This window comes from Coenobita brevimanus, chromosome 62 (genome assembly GCF_032717465.1).
Source record: "Coenobita brevimanus isolate Jiangsu-jjx chromosome 62, ASM3271746v2, whole genome shotgun sequence".
NCBI classification, from domain to species: Eukaryota; Metazoa; Arthropoda; class Malacostraca; order Decapoda; family Coenobitidae; genus Coenobita; species Coenobita brevimanus.
In genome coordinates this window covers 7821767-7837382 of record NC_137015.1, presented here as the reverse complement: position 1 = coordinate 7837382, position 15616 = coordinate 7821767, and the positions used below count along the sequence as shown (strand labels likewise).

Genomic DNA, 15616 nt, shown 5'->3' with positions numbered 1-15616 from the left:
CCTTCGTATCATGGAATTGTTCTGTATCTCTTCTCGTCATAAAACAGTCCAGTTCTCTTGTGTCCCAGGACTTGTGGGTATCGCAGACAATGAGGTTGCTGATCAGTTGGCGTGCATGACTGTTGCCAGAGATGCCTCTCCTTCCTTCCTCATTCCTGTCACTGATTTTCTTCCTGCCCTGTCTTCCTTCCTTCAACACCAGTGGCAGTCTAGTTGGAACTCTATCACTAATAATAAACTCTATGTTGTTAAATCCATTATTTCTCCCTGGTTGACCCCTTGCCACTGTAATAGGAGGTGGGGGACTTCTGTAGCTCATCTTAGAATTGGTCATACAAGACTCACCCACTCTTATTTGAAGTCTGGTGGCTGCCCTCCTCTGTGTACTCATTGCAATACCATCCTCTCTGTATGCCACATTTTCCTTGATTGTCCTCGTTATGCTCTAGAGCAACGTATTTCTTTTCCTTTCATGTCTCGCCTTCAACGTCCCCCCTTTCTTGCAGACTTCCTCCGAGAATCAGTGTATTTTTCCTTCCATAATATCATGTCCTTCCATACCTCTATTGGTCGTCTTTCCGACATCTAATTTTGTTCCCTGCTTCAGTAGCCCCATCTGTAATATGACATACTTCTTCCATTGACACATTTCTTCACCACGCCTCGTTTATGCTTCCGGCCTGCCCAGCATACACAGCTTGTAGCTGATGATCTGGCTTTGTGCTGGATTTTGGCACAAGATTCGTATTGTTCTTCTTGTCACTAATGATCTCATCACGTTGAGAAGAGTACATGAGAAATTAAGTATATTTGATGCTTAAGCTTTAAAAGAAATGTGAAGGTGATTTTCCTGGGTAATTTTTTTTTTTTATTTTTTTTTTATTAAGATACTGTATTATTCTTACTGTTTTATGTATGTCATTTCATCACAGTCATTCTATTTGAGCACATTCTAATGAAAATAGATTATATTTCATGATTGTAAAAGCAGATGATGAAATATGGCTACAGCATATGGCATAGTGTTGAATTGGAATTGGAGGTTTCTTTTTGTACAAATGAAATGAATTGGAATTGATTAATTCAAATTTTATTCCGAATTCGAATTGATTTGCTTTGACAAAAATGAATTTACCCCATCTCTGGACTGATAAGTGGATGCATAAAAGATGTAGTGGTATTAGAAGTAGACTGCAAGATAAAGCCGATTTTGTGTGTGCGGTGTGTCAGGGAGAGCATGGGGAGATTGTCAGGTGTGAAAAGATTGATCTTCCTGGTAAGTCTCCTGTGTGTATGGAAGAGTTTTGTAACCCTGGAAACATGTTATGTGCTGAGGTGGTAGTGAGACCTTGGCAGTAAATGAAGAGGATATTTGTAGGTTCAGACATACAGGACTGACAATGATTAGCTGGTTATGTAGTGCATCCTTGAATGTGAGGCCTGGGGGGGCTGGGTTTGCGATGGAAGAGTTGAGAGGAAGGATGGGACAGGAGTGTATCAGTGTTGTGATGAGGAAGGGTAGATTAAGATGGCTTAGGCATGTGGAGAAGATGGGAGATGACAACTGGGTGCAGAAAGAGAAGTGTGAACACTGAGGGTAGGGTTGCAAGAGGTAGACAGAAAAAGACCTGAGACAAAGTCATACTGTAGAGTGTGACCTCTGAGATAACAGACTTAATAGGGAGGCAGCCAGAGATCGAGCGGCATGGAGAGCTGCTATTAGGTGACCTAGGCAAATGCATGCAAGCATGTTGGAGTCTTATTCCTTAAAGATTTAATCATCTCTTGCGAACATAAGCTCTGGAACTAAACAACAGACAGTACAGGCAGCCCTCATTATTAGGCAGATGTGTTTTTCAAACTATGACAGGTTTCTGTACCCCTGATTCTGCAGTTTAGGGAACAGTGGTGAATCAGTTTCACAGGTAGCAGTGGAACATAAATTTGCAGTTTTTCTTTGGTTTGCAGTGAATGTACTAGCAAAAAAGAATGTACAGTAATTTTAAAAATTACAATGACACACTATATATATTGGTAAATAATTAGATTTACTGGAGTGGCCTTTCATGCAGCCCAGTTGGCATGATCATCACCAGCTGTAAACACAGAGCCTTCAAGTTTTATTAACAGTTGCCTTTTGTGGTCCTGTTGCATGAAAAATAGCTTGTAACAAACCACAGCCTGTTTTCTGCTTCCAGGAGTAAATCAATTATACTTTCACAAATGTTTTCCATGTGTACAGATTAACTATTCCATGTTAAAATATAACTTATAAATGTCTTGTAGATGAATATTTATCAGCAGGGAGTAGTTAGATAGGGAAATGAGTGCTAGGGCTATAGATTAATCTTCATGCACCCTACAGGTGACTCCAGTTCCACCACATTTTGTCGATCAAGCCAGAAGCTCCACCCCTGATGATTACCCTTTCAAAAGTACAGGGTTTGCTACTACAGTTGGTCAGGTTGCTAGCCAGCATTTGCAGGTATTGTCCATTATGTATATGTCTTTATGATTTTTGTACCCAAATTCCCCATTATTTTATCTTTGAAATAAATTGTCCCTTCATTATTGTGTTGAGTGAAGCTTCTCCAGCTGGATGTGACCCATAGAGGTGCACTTCCTAGTGGTGGTTGGGGTTTGTTGCTCACATGCTGCTCCAGGAAGAGCAGCTGGTGACTTTCACATTAACTGTCTGCACTGATTAGCTTAGCCTCTGGCCCCTATGCTCCTAATAGGGCAGTACCGGATTGGATTGTGGATGGATGAATGGTAAAAGGTGCTTGGCTGTCTAGTGATTGGAATGTCTTGGTCTGAGAGACAACATTGCCATGCACATAGATTCAGTTCCTGAGAGGTAACAGGAGGTTTTTCGACCATGTATTGCCATCAAGGGAAGAAAGTTGGTCATCTGCCCGTAAGTGAAATGGACTGCAGTAACTTATGCACTGAAGGAGTACAGTACAGTAATATGGGATTAGCTGTTACTGTTTTACAGGTACCCTTTTTATTTTATCCCTAATATGTTTTGTCCTTTGTTATATTTTTTACATAAAGTAATAAATTAACCCCTAAAACGCGGGTGTTTACAGTCGATCCCCCCCCGAGTGGCGGGGTTGTATCGCGGTCTGAGTACCTGTAGGAAAATATTCGCCAAAAATCAGAGATTAACCCTAGAACATTATACTTGGTATGGCAGATAGTACTTACATTCAGCTTCCTCCAGAGACAGGTGTTGAGCCTTCGTGGACTACCCAAGGACTTGTGGAGACTTGCAAAGTTGGGTAACCAAATTTTCACTTTCACACCTCCAGCAACCCGGTTTCCCCTCTACCACAGCCTCATTCTGTCACAGTAAACTTTATACTACAACGTAAAGGTAGTTAGGAATCCGTATTTGTACAATAAGCACTGAAAATAAGGCTAAAATCAACGGAGCGTACGGCCGACATGCACTGTGGCGGCGGTCTTCCCGTCACTCAACAAACATTTCCATTTTCACAGCTAAAAACATGTATACTACATTATTTTCAATCATATTACTTCCCAAAAGATCACCACGGCGCGCTGTGTATTCTGCCTTACGTCCGCCACTTTATTCTCGTTCCTGTCGGCCGCTTGCACTGACTGGGAAGAGCTAGAACTCGCCATAATCTCACTTTGAAAGCCTGCAGTAAACTGACGCTAAACAGAGGCAAACCATGAGAAAAAAAGCTAGTGTTACAACTGGGGAAACAAGCGTTTCCTAGTAGCATAAACTGCTTGTGAGAGGAGATCGCAGATTTACAGTTCTGAGCGCTCAGAGCGCTGCCATGTATCACAGCCAGGCTGGCCGGGCCGTGGTGGGGGGGGGTACGGGGGGAAAACGCGATATTTGGCAACAACTGAGGTCAGTAGTACAAAGGTAAAGTATGCTAGTTGTAGCTAGAGGGTGGTGGTACTGATAGACAATACCAGCTGGAGCCTGCTTGCCCGCGGTTATTCAAAATTTACTAAAATCGCAAACGCGACGACCCACCGTCCTGCCCTTATGGCCGAGCGTCGCAAACGCGACGATCCGCGTTTTAGGGGTTAAAGAATATTTACTAACAATGTAATCCCCTGTATAATACATTTGCAGAGAGTGCAGTCAAACCACGTCAACATTTTTCCCATCATTTTCTTGGTTATCGTACTCTTTCTTTGTATTGTTGTTAGTGTTGTGACCCCCGCCATGTATGTATGTGAATTTATTGAGGTGCAAAAATTTATCCAACTTTGCCAGGCACTTCAGAGGCCTTTTGTTAACAACATGTCAGTGTGATTTATGCATTATAAAATTAAAGTGTATAAGATGTGCAAGTGTGCTGTGATATGAGGAATGGTTTACAGTGGAGGCAGAAAACTGTTTGTGAGCTGTATTCTGTATTATTTTAGTATATTTGTTTGTATTTTGCATTGGCAGTTTTAGGAGTTGTAGGGGATGAATGGATAAGATGTTTGTAATATAGACACTGGACAGAATGTGTGAGAATGACTAAGATTTAATGGCATTTATGATTTTGGAAAAAAAATATGCAATGATGTGTACAGGAAAGGTTTATGGTAAGTTGTACATATATATGAAGTGGATGAAAAACCCATAAAATGCTATAAAGAGGTTCTCTGTAATAGCAAAACATGTGTTGGCAGAGGTAGATGTCTAATTGAATGGTTTAATATCAGTGTTGGAGTGAGACAAGGGTGTATACTGTCCCCTTGGATGTTTGATATTACAGTTTATGGATACATATGTGGAGTGAGGGGCAGGGATGGTGATTAGCTTGTATATATATATTATTCATCATTCATCATCCAATCCTACGTTGTCCCATGAGGAGCGTAGGAGCCTGGGGTAAGGCAAGTTGGTCCTGACATTTAATTCGAGAATGACCAGCCTCACTCATTCCTGAGTGGCATTACGTGAGCAATAAACCCCAACCTCCCCTTGGATATAAACCTGCGCAGGCTCAATCCAATTGGAGCACCTTAATTACCCACTAAACCATCAGGTTCCAAAATTTGGTTATATGGTTACCACCCAGCATAGTAAGTGGTTTCCTGGTATACAGGAAAGCATTTGGCTTGTCACTCAGTGTAGAGTCACCTACAGGCAGAAGGAAGAAGAAAAAATGAAGGAAAGAAAGACAAGAGGGAGTGTAAAGTCACCCATAGGCAGAAGGATGAGGAAAGAATGAAGGAAAGACAGAAGAGGATGGAGGAGAGGAAAGGACAGACACCTGAGAGCAGCACTACATCAAGTGAGTGGATGGTGGGATTTTGGATTTAAGGGACTCATATTCTACCTGACAAACGGACAGGACCATTCAAAAAGCTGTACATATTAATTTAAGGTAAGTAAAACAACAATGTATTTTCATGCCATTATTGTTTTATAATGACACGTAATGTCTAGGTTATTCACATTAATATGTTTCTTTATACAGTACCTGTAAAATAATATTCTATCTATCTGTCTATTGCCAGATGGCATAATCCCATAAGGGGTTGCCATTTGACTCTGAGTTATTTGTTTTACGGGGAGGGGCACTAACCCTCCACCAACCCACTTGTTGACACGTAGGGAGAAAGTATGGTTTGGTTATATGGTTACCATCCAGCATTGTAAATGGTTTCTTGGCTTACAGGAAACCATTTGGCTTGTCACTCAGTGCAAATCCATCTGTAAAGGAAAGAAAAGCAATTAGAAGTGACAGGAAAGATGGGAGAAATAGGAAGAGAGGAGGGCAGGCACAGAAAAAGAATGATAAAGCCTAAGGAAGAAGTAGGCAGCACTACATCAAGTGAGTAGATGATGATCGCCACCACCTACCACTAATTGGCTATGAGGCATTAAACTGTCACATCACCATTCCGTTTCTCCTCCTCTAATGTTATCAATCCAGTTTTCAGGAGGGTGATGTAGGGTAATATAAGTTAAGGACAGAACTTTATTCCAAACTGAATGGCAAAACCAGTAAGTAATAAAAGTTGTCTTTAAGTCATGTTTCTTTACATCACCTTGTAACTGTCCTAATGTATCAGCAAATCCAAATTTCACTAATCCAGTGTTAATGTTCCAGGTCCACCACACTTTATGGCAGGAAACACTGGCTGGAGTACCCAGGAGAGAGATGGTGGTATTGGCAGCTCGTACTCTGGCAGGGCTGTACAAGGCTCGACTTTCTCGCCATCACTAGTTTCATCTAGGCTGTGGTACCAGAAGTGCATTTAATCTGGTGATATTGACAATAGAAACCATGACTGTTGCTTTTAAGTAGTGTCAGCTGGCTCTGTATTGTCAGCCATTCTTAGTACATTAAAGTTCGTTATATGTGCTAATACTGTGGCACTGATCCATTTATACAATTTTGCACACAGCCATTTATTGATGTCTGCTTCTGTTATCAAGTCATGATACTTAAGACCAAAAGATTAATTTGAATGATCAGTATATTTTGTGTGTGCATTTGCAGAGTACTCTCTCTCTCTCTCTCTCTCTAATTATACTGATAATCACATTATTATCGTAACTATTAAATTTTACACATAACTTGAGCATGGTACAGAATTTGAAGCAATATGTGTGTAGAAGTGAATATATTCCTGGAAATGGGAGAGAAAAAATACTACCAAGGTCAGTCCTGCTCGTTATAAATGGCTCCAAATAGGAGAGGAAATTGGAAACTGGAATTCCCCTTTTTCATCATGTTGGGATTTGGTGACCCCTCTCCCCCCCATGTGTGGTGCAAACATCCTTGTAGTTCTTCGATACAGATGAGATGAGATGAGTACTGGAATTTCCATTCTTCCTAATTATTGATTACCTTTGCTATATTTTGAAATACTGTAATTTGGAAGAGACCTTGTCTGCTATAAGCTAAATATTCTTTGCCATGTAATAGTTTCAGATATATGAGACTGTAGTCTGGCATAGTCAACAAAGTATGGTGCAACCATGTTGATCCAGTCCTCTGTTAAGTGCACACACCCTTGATATTGGAGACAGGCACACATTTGATCATACAGTGAGCTGATTGGGAGATGAGATACAGTATAAAGTTTGAAACATTCAGTATTAAATGTACTGATTTAAGCCTGAGAAAATCAGTTAATATTGTCTTTTCCCAACGGCTGATTTAATGTGAATAATCTCATCTGTCAAATACAACATCCTGAGTTCAATCCCTTCAACATGAGGACAAAAGAACAGAATTTGTACTGCCATCGTGTTGTCTCAAGATGATGATTTGATTTAGGAGATATTTTTAATTTTGGATTATATAAATTAAGCTTTCAGTAGCCCCTCCAACACAAGAGCTCTCCTTCAGTAAATTTATCTGAAGTGCTTTGGCAATAATATACTGCAGAATACATCAGGTAGAGCCCTCATTTGCTTCTCCAACACAGGAGGTCATTCTTGAGTAAAAATTTTCTTTGAAATATAGTATTGTAATGAGAACGAACTACAGGATATATCATTATTGTGAAGGAGTCAGGTACAGTATAGGCATCAGTATATGAATGAAACTGTTATTATCATACATACCAAACCTTTCTTCCCCAACTCTAGGTGATAGCCGACAGAAAAAAGTTAGATATGGTGTATGAATATATTTATATTTTGCAGTTATGTTCTAAAATAATGCACGTAGTATAGAAATGCTTACTATAGTCTCATGAATACTTGTTTTATGAGAAATAATTATATAGTTTTATACTCTTTGCTTTGAAGATAATCTGGATTAAAACAACAGTTATGGAGTACCTATTCATTACACTAAACTTTTGTAGCTAATTGCTATGCTCGTGTCTACTAATTCTTATTTAAACTGTAGGATTAAGGTATGAATATATTGCAATCTCATTGTTTCCTTCTAACTGTTGTGTTCTATATTACTTATTTTATTGTACAAATTAACCCCTCGAGTCTGAGGACGTACTGTATTATTATTTTTGCTACCTCCAGACAGTGTTCTGCATTATGACAGACTTTTAAAACTGGAGGAGTTTGATACCTTCTTCATCAACCCCTTCACTTGTAGAGATCCTTTGTAGTTTGAAGAAAATTGTCTGGTTGCAGCAGGAAAATTTTTGAAAATATTGCAGGGGTTAAAAGCCTGTGAACAAAGCATATTGTAATGTTTAACATGTCTAGTTTTAGTTTCATGAACTTTTTTTTTTTTCCTCTTCTTCTTCCAGACTGAGACACACTTTTCAGATTTTATTCTTGCTACCAGCAGACAGTTTCATTCAATTTCATACAGACCTCTTGTAGTGAAGGGGTGAATGAAGAGCACAGTACATCTAATGCATCTAGTTTGAAAAGTGTTTGCTAGCTTCAGGAAATATGCATAGGTAATCCAAGGAGTGATTGGGGTTGATTGCTCATGTAATGCCACTCGGATGAGTGAGGCTGGTCACTCTCATCTTAAATGTCAGGACCAACTGCCTAGCCCCGGGCTCCTACGCTCCTCATGAGGCAATGTAAGCTTGGATAGGGGATGGAATGGATGAAGAAGAGAGATATGTACTGTACTTTGTTTTTGTTGATTGGAAAAGGCCTCTGACAAAGTTCCCGGAGATGTGGTAAAGTCAGCAATGGGAAAGCTTAGAATCAAGGAGTGGCTGGAGAGTGATTATGGAAAATGTGCACGAGTGCTCACACCCAGGGGAGAGTGAATGGAAGTTGAGTGATGATTTTTCCATGAATGTTGGCATGCTTCAGGAGTCAGTTTTAAGCTCTTTATTGTTTATCATGGTGCCTGAAGCTCTCTCACCAGACCAGAACTGGACTACCATGGAAGGTGTTGTATGCTGATGTCTTTGTGTTGATTGTGGAGAATGAGAGGGAGGTAGAGGAAAAACTTAAGAAGTGGAGAGATGGAATGGGGTACAACTGTTTAAGAGTACAGTACATAGAAAGTACATGTAACAGGTCTGTTAGGCCGTGATGAGGTTATCTGTGGAAAAAGTACTAGTTGTACTAATATCTAACCACTGTGCTAGGGAAAAAGATAGAAAAGAGGAAGATTCCCCCCCCCCCATTGCACCATCCAGTTAGATTTACAGGAAAAAGAAAAAAACACATTGTTTGTCAGAAAGAACAAGCATGGAAATTTTTATTGGATAGAGAGAAGAGGAACAACAATGTACTGTGTAATCTTTGTTCTACAGATCTTTAAAAGAAAAACAGACACAGTTGCTGAATGTTCTTGTTATTAAGCAAACGTCTCACAGTCGTCAGCATACACTTCAACATGGAAGTAAGCAACACTTAGTTATAGTCTCAAAATATTTATCAAGCCAAATTGTAAACATACCCATAATTTTTGCCCTACTGTTCCTGGTACCCTATTGCATTGTTCCACTGCATGAATATTAAAGTAATTTTCCCTGTATTAATGCTGCATAACTTACTTTTGAGTTTCATTCCATGCAGATGAAAGTGATGGTATCTAGGGCTTGTGGTGGTCCTGTTAGAGCAGAGGGAGTGTTGCAGTGTGCAGTTTGGCAGAAGGATCTGGGAAATAACTCCATCTTGTGCAGTGTACAGTACCGTACATGATAAGTGGGTGCTTAAAAGGTACAGTAAAACCTCTACAACTCGACATAATACATGTGCAAGGCTTTGGCGAGTTAGCCTACATGCCGAGTTGTAGGGATGAACTTTAAGATCCCCCCAGCACACACACAAAAAAGGAAAAAATGGAAAAAATTAAAAGTTTTTGCAATAAACAGTAAAAGCTGCCTTACCATGATTCCATGCAGTTGTAGGGTGTATTCCAGGCATGGAGGAGGAGTTTTGGTAGTTTTTGGAGGTGTTGGGAGGGCTAAAGATCACTTTTGGACACACCTTTACTGTACTGTACTTGACACTGTAAAGCACAATTAACACTATAAAAGCCATTACTATAATGTATTTATCACTTGTACTATACAGTACTGGGGAACTAAGCACGTAAACATTACTGTACAACTCGGCATCTTACCAAGTTGGGGGGATTTTTGCCGACTCTCTTCCTCTTATGTGGGCATTTTTGGGAATTTTTGAATTTTGATTTTTTAAATGAATATTTTGGAGCCTTCCCAAGTTGTAGAGGTTTCTGATTTGAAGGATTACGAATTGTTGAGGTTTTACTGTATATTATAGTGGTGTTAGAGGTAGGCTGTGAAATGATGCTGATTTTGTGTATCTGGTGTGCAAGGGGGGGAGCATGCAGAGACTGAGAGGCAGGAAAGGATTGACCTCGCTGGAGAGTCATTTGAATGTATGGAGGAGTTTTATTAATAGGGGGACATGTTACGTGCAGAAGATAGGGCTGAAGCTTGGTTAAAGAATGGTTGGAAGAAGTTCAGGGAGCTGTTGCCTCTTGTAATATTGAGAGGACTCTCCTCTGTGCCAAGGGGTCCTTGTGTGCAGCATGTGTTCCAAGTGTTATGCTGTATGGTAGTGAGACCCTGGACAGTAAAGGAAAAGGATATTTGCAGGCTTGAACGTACAGAGATGTTAATGATTCGGTGGATGTGTAGCGCATCCCTAATGACATATCAAGTGGGGGAGTTTAGGATTGTTATAGTAGCCGCAGTGAGAAATGAACGCTGTGGTGGGGCAGGCGGGATGACCGGGGATTCCCCCACTGTAGCCATATCCACATGTCACCGACCATCGGCCACCGCTGCAGCCCCGCTCCATGATCCTTACCCTGTGTCTCTGGCTTTCTCTTTCTCTCTCGGTTTCTATATAAACTGGTGTATTTCCGAAACTAATTATGAAATTATTATGACTTTTGTTCCACACCACCACTGAGGTAAAAATCAAGGAGAGTTTTCTGTATAAAGGTTTCCCCCCCCTTGTCTGAGGGCAGGTCAGTTCTGGCGAGTGTATAATTATAGGTCAGGCGGAGGTATCGGCAAGGCCGCACTCCCCCGCTCATATGCCACATTTAGGAGGGGGGGGAAACCTTTATACAGAAAACTCTCCTTGATTTTTACCTCATTGGTGGTGTGGAACAAAAGTCATAATAATTTCATAATTAGTTTCGGAAATACACCAGTTTATATAGAAACCGAGAGAGAAAGAGAAAGCCAGAGACACAGGGTAAGGATCATGGAGCGGGGCTGCAGCGGTGGCCGATGGTCGATGACATGTGGATATGGCTACAGTGGGGGAATCCCCAGTCATCCCGCCTGCCCCACCACAGCGTTCATTTCTCGCTGCGGCTACTATAGTAATGAGTTAAGAAAGAGGATGGGACTTGAATATACTAGTGTTGTGATGAGAAGGAATAGATTGAGATGGTTTAGGCATCTGGAGAGGATGGTGGATGACAGCTGGGTGCAGATTGTTAGAGATATGAATGTTGAGGGTAGTGTTGTGAGAGGTGGACTGAAAAAGACCTGGGATGAGATCATAGAGTGTGACCTTAGGGATAAGGGACTGAATAGAAAAGGTGTCAGAGATTGAGCAGCATGGAGAGCCACCATTAGGTGACCAAGACCAAAACATGCAAGCATGTTGAAGCCTTTATAAATTAAATGAAACAAAGGTGAATTAAATAATCTGAGGTTGGCTTCAATAAAATGGAAGTTACATCATCATAGTGAACAGTTTAATAAGTGTTTAAAGACATGTTTATAACTATAGTTATTCAGTTTTCATTGCTGTGTTTGCATTAAAGTTTAAATAGTCATTGTTAGGTACAGTATTTTGGCTGGTAATGGTAGCACATATATCTGAATAAAGTTTGGAACATTGAGATAATAAAGTATGTTAGAAAAATCATTGTCCTTACTTAACAGATGTAGCATTACCTTTACCATCATGGTACTGCTGATGTCCATTCTGTTTCTCTCAACTTTACTTCACATTTTTTTATACCAATACAATTGCAAATTACAAACAACTTTGCTCTTACAGTACTAAAATGCAGCTGTTTGTGCCACAAGACAGATAGGCTAATCACTTCATGTACCTCACCTTAACAACACAGGCAGTCCTTCAGCTTAACCCCAGCTAAAGATTTATGTGAATGCCTGACTGAAGTGGTCGGTGTCTTGCAGTTCACATGGGCAACAACAACATACGATAGTAGTGTTACAGCAGTAACAGCAAGGTATGGTATTCCTATTGTACCAGCTTTTAAATGAACTGGCAAAATAGTATATTGGGAGGGCACAGTGAACTGTTTTATGGAATATATGCCAAAGAGCATGGACAAGGTGAACTGTACCAGTAAGAGTGGAACAAAGCATTGATTCTATCGTTGTACAAAAATAAATGAGGTTAAAGTGATTGAAATAACTATAGTACAGTGAATGATCAGTTTTGTAGCTAACATACATCATAGAGTAGTGACTAAGTTAATAGCAAAAACCAGTTTGTAGTTCAATTTTGATGTGACTAATAACAGGAACACGACCTATTTGCATACTGTACCGTGTGGGTATTAAACCTGGATACCAGTGACCTGCAGGGTGTGAGTTGCTGGTACATTATATAGTAGTTGGTTTGTTTTCACATGACAGAGCTGGGTAGCTCCCATAGCATGATTACTAAATTGTGGGTTGGTGGTAGATGGTGGTGACCATTATCTACTCACTTGATGAAGTGCTACTTCTTCCTTTTCATCATCTTCATCCGGATCTCCTTTCCCACTGTAGGGCAGAGTGAGGAGTAGCAGTGTTCAGAGAACCCAAATTTGCCTAATCCAATGGGCCACGCATCCATTCGTTCACCATTCAAGCCCGCGGAATCCTGGTTCTATCTAATTTTCCAAAACATTTACCACATTCTGTAGCTTCACCTAACTATATCCAGCAGAGTCAGTCCGGACGCTGTCATGTTAAAAAAGGATGCCAAATCCCTGATCATGCGCCTCACACAATATTCATCTAGCCAGCTTGATCTCTTGTTAGTCCTCTAGCGTCACTGACTTCCAAACCTCTCTTCCTCATGCACTTATCCACCATATCCCTCCACCTTCTCCTTGGCCTACCTCATCTCCTTCCTCCTTCAAATTTGCTCAGATATACCCTTTTCACCCCTCTATTGTTATCCATTCTCTCCACATGACCATACCATCTCAGTACACTCACATCGATTCTGGTGTCCACAGATTTCCTCACTCCACATCTTTCACAAATCACATTATTTCTTATCCTATCCACCCTCTGTACTCCACATACATTCTTCAGCAGGGCCATCTCCACTGCTCTCACTCTTAACTTTTCATTTTCATGCCACACCATAGTCTTACATCCATATGTAAAAGTTGGCATTAAAACTCCTTCATGTAAGCCTTGTGCAGCTGCAACACTCAAGCCTTTGTTTCTTATCAAGGCCTTCCTTGCACCAGCTACTTTCCTTCCTTGTGTCACTCTACTTTCCACTTCTTTTGCACATTTTCCTCTCTTTTCAATCACTGTACCCAGGTATTTGAACTCTCTCACTAATTCCAGTCTCTCTCCATTCACTGTAACATTGCACTGGGAGTCACCTTCTCTCTCAATAACAATCACTTTACTGTTTTCTGCACTTACTGTCAAGGCACAACACTCACAGACATCAGCAAAACTCTGCACTGGTCTGTCAAGGTCTTGTCCGATATTAGCAAGAAGTACTGCATCATCAGCGTACAAGAAATTTGAGATATTCCATCAATTACTGTTCAATACCAATGCCTTCCCCTTCTCCCTTACTTGTGTTTTTACTTCTCTCATCACCCCATCCATATATATATTAAACAACCATGGGGACATCACACAACCTTGTCGCTTGCCCACACTGCTTGTGAACCATTCACTTAGATACCTATTAACCCATACACATGCTTCACTACCTTCATAAAAACTCTTGGCAGCACCTAGCAGCTTATCATATACACCGTACACGCAAAAAACCATCCACAGTCCTTCTCTGTCTACTTTGTCGTATGCTTTTTCCAGATCCATGAATGCCATAAACATCTTATAGTCCTTCTCACAAGCTTTTCCACTATCTGCCCTACTGCAGATATTTGATCCCCACATCCTCTTTCACTCTTAAAGCCACCCTGTTCATCGCTCACTAAGACTTCTGATATCTCTCCTACTTTCTCTATAATCATTCTTATTCCACCTTCACCTTTATCATTTTTTTTTTTTTTTTTTTGTGCCCTCGTCTCTTCCAACATCTCATCCTTCTTGGCACTTTTTATTACTCTTCTTTCTACTCTGGGTGACATAATGCTTTTAATCTAGGAGAGGGGCAGACCAAAAGGGGCTTGAGACAAGGTCATAGAGTGTGACCTCAGGGGAGGGACTGAATAAGGAGGCTGCCAGAGATCAAGCAGCATTGAGAGCCATTATTTGGTGACCAAGGCTGACACATGCAAGCATGTTGGAGCCTTTATAAATGATATGATCCATCCATCATCCAATCCTATGTCGCCCCATGAGGAGCTTAGGAACCCGGGGCTAGGCAAGTTGGTCCTGACATTTAAGCTGAGAGTGATGAGCCTCATTCATCCCTGAGTGACCCTTGGATATAAACCTGCACAGGCTGAATCCGATTGGAGCACCTTAATTACCCACTAAACCACCAGGTGCCATAATATGGTTACATGGTTACCACCCAGCATAGTAAATGGTTTCCTGGTGTACAGGAAATCATTTGGCTTGTCACTCGATGTAGCGTTACCCATAGGGGGAAGGAAGAGGAAAGAAAGAAGAGGGAGTGGAAAGTCACTCGTAGGCAGAAGAAAGAGGAAAGCATGAAGGAAAGAAAAGCAAGAGGAAGATACAAAATCATTAACAGTGCAGGGTAGCAACCTTGTAACTGAATGATGTGGAGGCTACTAAGGTGCTTCTGTTAACAGGATGGAGAGACACCAATGTGACATCCATCTGCAAACCAAACTTCCACACTATTTCCCACACCTTGGTGTGACGATGTGCTGTCTGTCACAGGAGAGATTCAGTTCACTGCAAGGGAATGTTCATGTTGGGGTGGTTGCTTGCAAGAACAACAAATAAGGTGTGCAAGTATGAAATTAAGTGAGTCTTAGTTATGAGGCAGGAATGACTCTATGGTTACTAGCGTGGCCATCAGCTGAACAGAAAGATGACAGATCTTCATCAACTTAGGCCATTGAATAATAGGCAGTCACTCATTATATATGTCTACAGGCCATTTTAACCTACCCTAAATTGCCCTCTTTCAATCTTGAATGCAATCATAGATTAACAGTGACATGGTGTATTAGTCATAAAGTTCTCTGGAAAGTATGTTGAACTGCTATATTGTAATATTTTGCTGTTGAGCTATAGGAAACAAGCCACAAAAGCCCAGGATTGCCTCCAGGTTAAGGTAGATGAGTGTAGTTGTTACCAGCATCACAAAACACCAAGAAAATGAAAGTAACACAGGCTATCATGTTCATGCTGTTGGAAAATTTTTGAAAATAAACTTTCACATCACTCAGACCATTGAGCCTGCAGTATTTATTTTTCTTGGTATTTCCTCACGTTTCCCTCTCAATCTCTCACCACAGTTATTTACTTTTTTTTTTTTTTTTCCTCTCCATTACCAATACTACTTCCATTTTTGAAGGATATT

The 15616-nt window shown here is 40.6% G+C and overlaps 1 protein-coding gene across 4 annotated transcripts in view; it reads left to right on the top strand.

Annotated features, from left to right (window-relative positions):
* LOC145404106 (protein PRRC1-like) overlaps nucleotides 1-10599 on the top strand; it is an 83949-nt gene extending 73350 nt beyond the window's left edge. For all 4 annotated transcript variants that reach the window (XM_080275718.1, XM_080275720.1, XM_080275719.1 and 1 more), the window contains exons 8-9: nucleotides 2366-2485; nucleotides 6102-10599. In XM_080275718.1, the coding sequence (XP_080131844.1) occupies nucleotides 2366-2485; nucleotides 6102-6218 (237 nt within the window). In that variant the 3' untranslated portion in view covers nucleotides 6219-10599. The remainder of the gene's footprint in view (nucleotides 1-2365; nucleotides 2486-6101) is intronic.
* Nucleotides 10600-15616: the final 5017 nt, after the last annotated feature.